Genomic DNA, 12,016 nt, shown 5'->3' with positions numbered 1-12,016 from the left:
TGAAACAAGGTGGCAACCCTATATAAAAGCAATGGGTTGTAGCAGACTTAAACCAGAAGATCTGGATGTTAAGATAATCTTAGGAACTTGACAAAAGTTAAGTAATATACCTAAGATCATGCATCTTTCTGTACTTCAGTTTTACCAAATTCAAAAGGGTTTAACAGGAAAGGCAATTAAATATGCCAAAGACGGTGCAAATTTAAAAGCTGGGCAATGAAAAATAGAAACCTGCTTTTAATCTGAGACCAGACAAATTAAAGACGAACAGTAGCAATATAGTTTGTTCACACTGAAACAGTGGTGTTCCTGAAGTTCCACAAAAAACATACAGTGTCCCGCGAACAAAGGCGAGCCTCGCATTTGTGATGGATATGGTGGATAAAGTGCATACATAGACCAAATTCAGATAGCATTTAATCCAGAATACACTGGCATAAGTGTCAAAGCCTGAAAGGAGAACCATGCATTAGGGGTTGTACTGGCCATGGGGAAGAGAGTTCTTCACACTATCGTAGAAACTTGAAAGCTGAATGCATATTCCACTAACCCCATCATGAATGCAAGTAATACTTTAACGGTAAGCCACTTTGAATAGAAACTCACCTGATTATGATCGGGAAAGGGTATAATAGATGCGCACACTCCAAGAATCATGGAGGGGTGAATCTCACAATGAGTGTAGGTTGAGCAGTACGCTACTCCCTTTTCCTGCAAGTCATCGGGAGTCATTGCCAGCATTACAGTTTCTTCTTCAAGTGTATCGATGTACTCTACTACACCACTGGCCACAAGATCCTGCCAACTAAACAAAAGCAACAACTTAGCACACCCACAATAAAAATTTAAAACATTACTGGGCATAATAAACCATACCCAGAAACAAAAACAAAAACCACCTTGTCAAAGCATAAGCAACCCCCAAATTCTTAAAGATCCCTGGAAAACGAATAGTTTTCTTACCTGTCGGTGTAGTTTTGCAGCTTGAAGATCTTTCTGGATTCACTATGATGTGCATTATTCGGCGGTCTTGAGGTTAGGTCCGGATTCGTAGTCTTTTCTTTGTTTTTTTTGTTTTTTCGTAGCCCAGGTGGGCGTCGGCGTCACACCTCCTTGGGTGCATTTCCGGTGACGTCGGCATGCTTCTTTCGTTTCCGAAGTAATGGCAATGTTCTATTTAGGTGATATTTTACCGCTTTGTACTTTAAAAGGTCCTTTTTTTTTTTTAACCACCTCTTCCCTCTCCAGCCTCATCTTTCTGGCGGAGGTGGGTGGGTTCGCTAGTGAATCCAGAAAGATCTTCAAGCTGCAAAACTACACCGACAGGTAAGAAAACTATTCGTTTTGCAGCGTGAATCTTTCTGGATTCACTATGATGTGCATAGATTTTGAAGCGGTTTCTCTTCTCTGTGGCAGCTGGGTGGAAGATGAGCGTTGGTTATTGAATATGTGGTGGAGCACCTTTTGTCCGACTTGTGCTTCCTTGTTCATCTGTATATCCACACAGTAGTGCTTCGTGAACGTGTGCACCGAAGCCCATGTTGCCGCAAGGCATATGTCTTGTATGGGTGTGTTAGCCAGGAAGGCTATTGTAGCACCCTTTTTCCTAGTGGAGTGGGCACGTGTCCCCTCTGCTAGTTCTTGTCCTGCACGTTTGTGGCAGAGTTGAATTGTTTGTGCGATCCATCGTGCAATAGTCTCTTTGGTTACTGCCTTGCCCATGAAACTGTTGGCGAATGACACAAAGAACTGTTTTGTTTTCCTGTGTCCCTTCGTCCTCTCAATGTAGTGCATGACTGCCCTTCTGGCGTCCAGGGTGTGCAGGGCTCGCTCTGCGCTAGTGGTTGGTTTTTGGAAAAAACTCGGTATCTGTATAGACTGGTTCATGTGGAATTTGGACACCACCTTCGGCATGAAGTGTGGGTCAGTCCTCATCACAACCCTATCATTGTGTATTTGTATGTAGGGTTCTTGTAGCGTCAGCGCCTGAAGCTCGCTTACTCTGCGTAAGGACGATATTGCAACCAGGAAAGCTGTTTTCATAGTTAGCATCTTTAGGGAGGCCTTGTGAAGTGGTTCAAAGGGCTCTTTCATGAGTTCCGTTAGGACTATGTTCAAGTTCCATGCAGGTGGCGGCACCCGCTTGGGTGGTGCGATCCTTTTCGCTCCTTCCAGGAATCTCTTCACCACCTGTGATGTGAAGAAACTCCCGCACGTTTCTCCCCTTGTGTAGGCGACTATCGCTGCCAAGTGAACTCTTAACGAGGATGAGCTAAGGTTCTTCTCCAGCAAGTGCGTCAGGTACTTTAGCACTGTGGAGTCCTTCTTCATTTTATTGTGAAGTTCTTCTTTTCTGCACCACATTGTGAATCTTTTCCATTTCGCAACATAGCACTTCCGAGTGCTGGGCCTTCGTGCCTCCCGAAGGACCCTCAGGGTGCTTTCTGGCAGTCTCAAATGTGCGAACTCTATGTCCTCAGGAGCCACGCTACTAGGCTCAGGCTCTCTGGCTCTGGGTGTAGCACAGCTCCGTTCTGCATGGAGAGTAGGTCTTTCCTCTTGCCGAATCTGTGGGGTGCACACTGTGTCTCTCCATGATCTGCGAGTACCATGTCTGCCTGGCCCACTGTGGCCCGACCAGTATCAGGGATCATGTTGCTCGCTCTGCACTTGCTCAGCACTCTGTGCATCAGTGGTATCGGGGGAAAGGCGTAAGCAAATATCCTTGACCAATCTATCCATAGGGCATTCCCCAGGGACCCCTCCTCGGGTTGTCTGGATGCGAAGTTTTGGCATTTTGCATTCCAGCGTGTGGCAAAGAGGTCCACTGATGGTGTTCCCCATCTGTCGAACAGCCACCTTGTCTCTTGAGCATTGAGCTCCCACTCGTGGGATGCCGATGTCTGTCTGCTGAGCCAATCTGCCTGTATGTTGTCCTTCCCTGGTAGGTGTATGGCTAGCAGGTCTATCTTGAGAGGGATGGCCCATCTCCATATCTCCTGCGCCAGCGTTGAAAGCGGGGCTGACTGTGTGCCACCCTGCTTGTTGATGTAGAACATCGCGGTGGTGTTGTCTGTTTGTAGCAACACCTTGTGCTTGTACAGTCTTGTTTGGAAAGCTTTCAGTGCAAGGAAGATTGTCTTCAATTCTAGGTAATTGATGTGCTTTGTCGCATCTGCTGGCGTCCACAGTCCCCTCACCTTGAGCTCCTCCATGTGAGCGCCCCATCCCTTCAGGGATGCGTCTGTGGTGATGGTCACTGTTGGCGTTGGGGGCGTTAGAGGCTTTCCCCTTGTTATGTTCTCCATGGTCCACCATGTCATCTCCTTCTGCACTGCGTGCGTTACAACCACTAGATCCTCCCAACTGCCTGTAGCTTGTGACCATTGCTCCTGTAGCCATTCTTGAATGGGTCTCATGTGGAGACATACATTTGGTACCAGGTGGATGCATGATGCCATCATCCCCATGATCTTGCTCGCAGTCCTCACTGTAAAGTCCACATTTGTAAAGCGCACAATCACCCGTAAGGGTCTACAGGCGCTGGGGGCCGTCGGGAAGATTAAGCGAGCTATTGCCCAGAGTCACATGGTGCTGGGCTAACCTGCCGCCGGAGCCGGGGATCGAACCGTGGTCCCCAGATACCAGCGTCAGTCGCCCTGGCCGCGGCGCCACACCTCTCCCGCCCCTGGCCGCGGCGCCACACCTCTCCCGCCGTCAGAGCTTGTCCCTTCCAGTAGAGGCGAGTTTCCTTCACCAGCGCCCTCGCCCTCTTCTCGCTGGGGAACACCTTGCCCTGTAAGGTGTTGATCTGTGCTCCCAGGAAGATCTTCACTTGTTCCGGCTCCATTGATGATTTCTTCCAATGGATGGAGAACCCCAGGCTTATGAGCATGCTCGTCACTGTATGTGCGTGCTGCTTGCATTTCTGGGAAGAGTTTGCTTTCACCAGCCAGTCGTCCAGGTAGGGGTATACGTGTATTCCCTGCCTTCGTAGGTGCGCTGCGACTGCTGCGAGGCACTTTGTGAAGACCCTTGGTGCTGATTTTAGCCCGAAGGCTAGTGTCATGAACTGGTAGTGGCTTTCTCCGATGGTGAGCCTGAGCATATGCTTGTGCTTTCTGTTCATTGGGATGTGCAGGTAGGCGTCCTTGAGGTCTATCGTGACCATGAAGTCCCCGATCTGCAATTGCGGGAGCACCTCTTGCAGGGAGGTCATTTTTAATTTTTGCGTTCTTATGAATTTGTTCAGGAACCTTAGGTCCAGAATGGGTCTCATTGTCTCGTCTACTTTTGGTACCAGGAAGTACGTTGAGTATATTCCCTTGTTTCTTTCCTTGAAGGGTACCCGTTCTATGGCCTGCTTCCGCAGGAGTTCCTTTGCTTCTTCCTGAAGACGCTCTAGCTGTTTGCTTGCTAGTGGTTTTCTTTTTGGTTTTCTGCTTGTTGGCATCCCCTCCAACTCTATGCAGTATCCGAATTGGATGATGTTGAGGATCCATTTGTCTGATATGATTTCTCCCCATTCTTGGAGGTAAAATCTTAATCTTCCTCCCACTGGTGTTATGTGGTCGTAGATGTCTAGCTTGTCTTGACCCCTCTGTACGTGCTGCGCCCTGGGATCTTTTCTGTGGGTGGGCACACAGATTTTTTAAGTCACTTAGAGGCGGGCTGCTGTCCCCCTCTTCTATTCTGTCCACGTCCATTTCCTCTCCCTCGAAAGGACTGGCCTCTTTGTTGGTATTGCCAGGACTGCTTCTGCTGACCCTGCTGAGCCTGCGAGTCTGCCTGGTGCGTTTGTTGGAAAGCCTGGTGTGATGTACCTGGCTGGTTTCCACCTCTCCCGCCAGGCCTCCGTGACGGGGTGCCCCTTCTGTTGCCTCTGAACTGCAATGCTCCCATGGACCTTGCTGTTTCGTTATCCTTTTTTAGTTGACTGAGCTTCTCATCAACTGTTGTTCCGAAAAGCGTATCGCCGTTGAGCGGTGTGTTCAGGATGCTGTGTTGCACCTCTGGTTTGAAACCTGAAATCCTGAGCCAGGCGGGTCTTCTTCCAGTGACACCCATCATCATGAGCCTGCTGGAGGTGTCTGCTCCATCCAGGGCCATCTTAAGGCAAGAATTTGCTGCGTTCTTCCCTTCTTCAACCAGTTTTTGGCCTTCTGTCTGGCATCCTGGGGCAGGTCCTTCACCAACTGCCCCAGCTCCTCCATGATCTGGTACATGTGCCTGTTTATCAGGGCGTTGGAATTAGCCATGCGCCAGTGGGTCGCGGCATTCCGTTCGATCCTTCTGCCCACCAGATCCATCCTCTTGCTCTCCTTATCCGGTGGTGGTCCAGAAGTAGTGGGTACGTTAGCCCTCTTCCTTGCTGTGGCCGTGATAATGGAGTCTGCGGAGACCGTGCCCTGAATGTAGGGTAGGTCTTTTGAGGAATGTTTGTATTTCTTCTCTGTTCTGGGAGTTACTGCCTTGCATGTTGCGGGCTCCCTGAATGCTTCCTTCCCTTGAGCCAAGACGCTGTCGAGCATTGGTAGGTACTGGCTCCTTGTTTGTGTGGGGAGCAATGTCTCTAGAAGGAAGTCTGCTTTCTGCTTCTCTTCGTCGAGCTTGAGTTTGAATGCCGCTGCGGCAGACTTTATCACCGAGTTGTAGGCCCCGATGTCGTCCGGCGGCGAGGGCCTCGAGGGATATGTGTCGACCGCCTCCTCCAGGCTGTCGGTGTCGACATCTAGGTAATCCACCTCCTGTAAGTCAGAGGGGGACGACTCTGCGTCTGTCCTGCTGTCCTCTTCCTCCCCATAGTTGTAACTATCGTAGGGATTCTCGTCCTCTTCCTGGTCGTCGACCACCTCGACGTCCGGGTCTTGTTCCTCGTCGACCTCGTCTTCCTCCTCGACCACCTCCACCACTGGTGGCTTGGTCTTGTGTGGAATCGTGAAGGTTTTAATCTTTGCGTCGAATTCTTTCTTTCGCTGGAAGATGTTTTCCATTTCGGCCTAGAGGCGCCTTCTCTTTTTCTCCATCTCGGCTGCGTGTTCCGCGTCTGATGGTTCGGCCGCCCTTTTCGGCGGTTGGCTCGGCGCCGTGCTTTTCGGTGCCAAAGTTTTCGATGTCGACGTCGAACCGGATTTTGGGTCTCTGGTCGGCGTCGGTAGTTTAGGGTCCTTCTCCCTCGGCGTCGATCGATCCTTTTCGGGGACGATTTTCGACGACTTCTGCTGTTCAACAGCTCTCGGCGCCGGGGACTCCTTCTCAGAGGATCCGCTGGGCCTGTGAGTACTCGCGGACGCCAGGTGTTTTGGCGTCGGCGCTTTCGGGGCCTTGCCCTCGTTTTTCCGAGACTCTGAGTCTCTCGGGTTCTTGGGGGCCGGAGAGTCTCCTACCTTATCAGAAGTCTTCGTGTAATCGGTCTCTACGACCGTGTAGCTGTCGTCTTCGGCGGCAGCGTTGTCCTCTTCCTCGGAAGACATCCCCAGATCGTAGAGGGACGGAGTCGGGGCCTTCCCCTGCAGGGTGGCGTGCGCTACCCTCTGTCTCTCTCTCACACGAAGGGTCTTCGGGGCGAAGGCGGAGCAGGCGTTGCAGTCCTCGCTTTCGTGATTTACCGGTAGACAAAGGTTGCATACCGGGTGCTGTTCCTTCTGCGCGTACTTGAGGTGGCAGTTACGGCAGAACTTGAACGGCGTGTTGTCCATCATCGAGCGCTCAGGGCCTCCCTGGTCGCGTGTTCATCGACGTTAGTCGAAGATCTCGATGAATTCTCCTTCTCCTTTGCTGACTCCTCGTCGATGAAGTCTCCTGGAGTCTTCAGATGACTTTTCTTTCTAATTTCTGTATTTTCCTTCTTCTTTCTCCAAAAATGTCTGGAGCCCAAACGGGAACGATCCAGATCCGACCGCGGAAAAAAAGAATCTGGAGATGGCGCCCAAGAGTGGGAGCTTCCGCAGGAAGCATTCCGACGTCACCGGAAATGCACCCAAGGAGGTGTGACGCCAACGCCCACCTGGGCTACGAAAAAAAAAAAAAAAAAAAGAAAAGACTACGAATCCGGACCCAACCACAAGACCGCGGAATAATGCACAGCATAGTGAATCCAGAAAGATTCACGCTGCAAAACCTATTTACCAGTCATGATGACGTCTGCAAATTATAGCATGAACGCTAAAAATATCTACGCCCAGAAGTTGCATATCAACTGGGCCTTGTTGCTGTATTCAACGGTCAAGTCACCTTCTTTGGTTAATGCAAAATAATCCAAGTCATCAGAATATAATTCTCACTTGATTCACCCTGGCTCTTATCCTTGCCCAAGTTCAGAATTAGGTTTTGTTCAATTCAGTGTGACAAAGCGTCACCACATTATCATTCATCTAGTCTGTTAAAGTCTCTCATTCAGAAGTTGCACCGGTTCCACCTCTTTTGGTGACCTCCTAATTGGGGCTCATTGTTGCTTTTCAAGGAGAAGAATTAGGGATTTTTTCTTTTTTTAAACCAGGCCTTGTCTGGAGCTATGCAGGATATGCTGTCCACTGGGATAGGAAATATCTCAAGTGTTCACCAGTGAGCTGGTCACTCGTCACTCAATCCCCATATGCAGTCTCAGTATTTTACTCGACTGCTCATGAAGAGATCTTGGTCATAGCACCTTTAAGCTCTTTAGCATCTGAGCCTTGAAGGTGCAGGTAAAAATCAGTTTCTACACAAGCATACTGTTCCGCATCACGCTCATACATACAGCGGAAATTCTGGTAGAGCACTGTAGTCTTGGATAACAAATTCAGTAGCACTAATTAATTGACGTCTTCACTGCACCACTGAAGCCTCCAAGTATTGGCAAGCTGTATTTTGGGGGTGGGGGGGGCAGCACACAGGTGTGCACAAACTATGGGGTCTCGGAAACTGCACAAACTGAGGAGACCCCTCCCGTCCCCACCACCTTACAGCTCATATAGCTCCAGTATGCAAGTCAACTCAACCTGGTTGTCATGGACATATTTCTGGGGACTTGTTCGCTAGGCAGAGGGGGCCCTCCAGGGGCATTCCTGGCCCTTAACTGCACCATCCTCGGTTAATACCGCAGGCTTTATCACCAGTTAACAGCCACGCACACTATGAAGGAGGCAGCTCTGTTGGATAATAGACATTCCAACCTTCGAAACATTAAGAGGACACCACTGTACAGTCACTCATACACTGACAATAGAGGTTTTGGGGCACTATACATGCAGGTATTTCTGTGTGAGGGCTTGAGGGCACCTCACACCAGACCCTGAAACATAAAGGTGAAAAACTGTTGACAATGCAACTAAGTTGTGCAGCAAGAAGTAATAATTCTGCAACCTGATGACCATTGAAGGGACTGAAAGTTTTACTCAGAGTTTCTTCTTTAACTTTATGAGCATAAAGTAACTTTGGCATACATTCATGTGCACTATGTATTTCTGCGCACCCTTGAACGCCCCACCTACATTGGGGAAAATCTTGCGCCTGAGCCACTCATCCTACTTGACTTTTCGCAATAGGAATAGTACCACTGTAGCAGAACTTAGACGCTCTCAGGCGATACAGTTTTCCTCTGTGTAAAGTAAACACACATTACGCATGCAAACTCATTTTTCAAATTTGTGGATTTGTTGGACTTTGAAACATGGAAGAGAACTAGGACATACAACCATTTACCAAATTTTTTACCTGTAATTGTTATACTCTCGTTCCTTTAACTGGTCGATGTGTCGCCTTTTCAACAGCAACTTTTGCTTCTCCACAATCAAAAGTGGTCTACAGATTCGGCCTGCATCAGTATAGATACGGATTTCTCGTTCTCTGATGTCCCTGATCATCGACACCTAAAGCAAAAAGCACATCCTGAAGAATGCTTTGATGCAATCAAACTACGACACTGCAGGTTAATTTCCTCTTTGCAATATCTTCTGTACCAACTGCAATTGATGCAGGACACCACTACCAGGCTCATTATTAACCTACCCAAATATGCATCTATTTTGCCAGTAAGACATAGCTTTCCGTTAAATACAGAGTTCTTTTCATAAAGAAATTAGCGAAAATTCCCCCGATTTCCTAGCTGCACAATTTTCTTGGTATATACCAATCTTGCTTTGACCGCCCACTAATTTTGGTACCATTTCCCAGATCTCACACAGCCACATAAGGAGAAGGGGCACTCTCCATGGCTGCGGCAAAAGACGGACATTTTACATCTCACTCCAACTTGGGAAAGTGAGCTGCTTCAGTTAGACAACACCGACAACCCTCATCCATCCATAATTTAAAAAAATTGCTTTTCAAATCACATAAGCCACTATGAATCTTGGAGAGGGAGGTAGGCCCTCCGGCTGTACACAACACAGAACAGCTAATTTTTCTCCGATAGGGCCGTACCATGTCAATGCTGTTGTGCAGTATTAACAGATGCATACCATTATTGTATTATGGTATATATATTATTGTTTATTAAGTTCATTATAATGTATCTAACTTTAGGGAGGTCATATAGCCCTTTCAGTACCAGATCAAGGAAATATTACAGATCTAGGAACGCAATGTATAGAATGGCATGATGCCACCTTATTCGTAACTATCAGTGTATTTTTTTTGTTTATTATTTAATGTTTTGTATGTATTTACTTTGGGTACATATAATATTGTTTATGGAAACAACCAATAAAACTTATTTGAACACCAAAAAAAATTGCTTAGCCACTGCCAGTAAACTTTGGTGTATGTGCGCTAAACTATGGCTTCATACCATAGCTTCTTGATAACCGAACATCTAGAGCGTTCTTTCAGCCCAACAGCCACACTTAAAGCGACACTGCCTGAGATAATAAAGCCGAGTTTCTACTTCAAGTGGTGACACCGAAATCTTCTGCATGTGCAATCAATTTGCAGTTAAAACCTATAAGAACGGCCTTTAGAAGAGGCTTTGAAAATCCAGGTACAATTAATTATGATAATATCTAATAGCACAAAATTGGAAAGGCTGCAGAAGGTTAAACAGGAGGTATGTACTACCACTATTCTACATACCACGTTTTAAGACTCTAGCAAGGTCAATCAAAATGGCAGAGTATTAGAACAGTACAATAACTGAATCTGTACTCACTTTCACTGAAATGGCTCAAAGGAGGTACAGAGGGGGCAAAAAAATGTCCTCTGAACGCACAGAGGATCAAATCAAAGGGTTGTATTGAGGATGCTTCAAGAATTAGAGTAAAGTTAACAAAAGAAGATAAGCATTTATAATGTGGGGGGTGGGGGGGGAGATGTGACTGCGGCGGTTTTGAACTTTGTTCTCAAAAACAATACTAACAGATAATGAACCAGATATCCTCGACTTCTGCATCTAGTGTGTATGGGGCATATATGACCACCCCTTTCATGGCCAACAAGACGTAGGCAGGAGAAACAGTCAAGAGATGCTGTCACAGTTATATGACAGTAAACATATTTAAGATGGGATTTTCCTTGGTTATCGGCTGCGTTATGAGAGATTGTTTGAGATAGCAATTAACCTTGCAGCAATCTGGTCAATTCTGAAGCCAAATACAACAGAGGGGGATTCTTCAGGTGTCATATTAATGGGATTAAATAGCCTATTCAAGAACAGTACAAACATTATGGGGGAGTTTAATACTACTGTTTTGCATGTTCTAAACATTGTAAGTAACTAGTGTCAATGTTGCCCAATTAAAGGAAAATCTATTTATTGGTTTTAAAAGATAAAAGCCTTAGGTGGCTTTGGTAGAATTCGAAAACCTGACTTGCAGGCCACACAGGATGGCGACAATTCGTGATCAACTCACTGAAACATCTTCCTGGTTACGGCTACTGTCTACTGTTCCCATAAGAAAACACAATAAATCACGTTAAACTGAACAACTTGGGATTTTAACAACAACAAAAAAATTATCTATAAAATAACTTGGTCAACATTAATAGAGGTACCTTTTTGATTGTATTAATGGAGCGTCCCTAAAACAGTTGTGCTAGTAATTTACAATTTGAAAACTGACCCGTCTCGGAATTAAGAAAAGTTATCTGGCAATCTTCCCTGTTCTCTTGCTTGTAAAACCTGGACTTTATAGAATGCATAGAACATGAAACTTAACAAGCAATTACCATAACTTGCCAATAGGACAACATTGGCCATTATCACCTAAAAAAATTAACACATTTAAAAAACTGCACAACAGAATCCTGGAAGTAAAATCTCAACGTTACCTCTGATACAATGATGTCCATCTGCCGTCTCAGTTTCCTCAGGGTGTTCATCAACTGTTCCGGGTCTTTGTGTATCCCCACCCAGCATCCATTGACAAATATCTTTGTTGCACTGTGAAAATATTAAAAGAAAAACATAAACCAATTCCATTTATAACCAGGACAGTGGGGCCAAGCATGAAGAATGTCACCCTTATTACAAAATGCATACTCTGCAATAGCCGCTGGAGAGATTTCTTCCAGATTTTCCATACTCCATTCTTCCAAAAACTCGAGAATTGGTGAAGGCTGAGAACCCACAGAAATGTAGGCCATCAAGGCCAGATTCTTCACAAGTCCTACCGCATGACCCTGGGGAAAGATAGTCAAATATTTTTAACCATTTATGAGCACACCGCTTAAAGGATACAGCACTTTAAAAGCAAACATAATGCATCTCTTTCTAAGCAAATACAATGTGTGCATCACTAGAAACATATTTCCTGTCCTGTAAGCATCTGTTCATAGCATGTAGTGCTATGTAGAGCATTCACATGCTCTGCATACTCCTGCCATAGTGTTGATTTAAGACAAGTCACAGGGTTCATTGTGACTCCTCTTTTAGTGGGAAATGCACATATGCATCGACTCCATATTAGACCGTCTTTCACACAGCAAGTGGTTAGAAGTGTAGAGTGGTGAATAACCGGAGCATGGTGCACTATGCCTATTGTGAGTGTAAAATGTGCAGCAGACAGGCTTTGGGAAGGCTCATGGGTGCATGTTAATCTAG

The 12,016-nt window shown here is 46.5% G+C and overlaps 1 protein-coding gene across 1 annotated transcript in view; it reads right to left on the bottom strand.

The window, feature by feature from the left end:
* POLR2B (RNA polymerase II subunit B) overlaps nucleotides 1-12,016 on the bottom strand; it is a 128,946-nt gene that overhangs the window by 42,933 nt on the left and 73,997 nt on the right. The window contains exons 12-15 of the mRNA XM_078676200.1: nucleotides 11,456-11,595; nucleotides 11,245-11,356; nucleotides 8,695-8,849; nucleotides 607-805 (exon numbers count right to left, since the gene is read on the bottom strand). Coding sequence (XP_078532326.1) covers nucleotides 607-805; nucleotides 8,695-8,849; nucleotides 11,245-11,356; nucleotides 11,456-11,595 — 606 coding nt within the window. The remainder of the gene's footprint in view (nucleotides 1-606; nucleotides 806-8,694; nucleotides 8,850-11,244; nucleotides 11,357-11,455; nucleotides 11,596-12,016) is intronic.

This window comes from Lissotriton helveticus, chromosome 2_1 (assembly GCF_964261635.1).
Source record: "Lissotriton helveticus chromosome 2_1, aLisHel1.1, whole genome shotgun sequence".
Lineage (NCBI taxonomy): Eukaryota > Metazoa > Chordata > Amphibia > Caudata > Salamandridae > Lissotriton > Lissotriton helveticus.
Note: the sequence above shows the minus strand (reverse complement) of the source record. Positions and strands in the feature narration are given on the sequence as shown.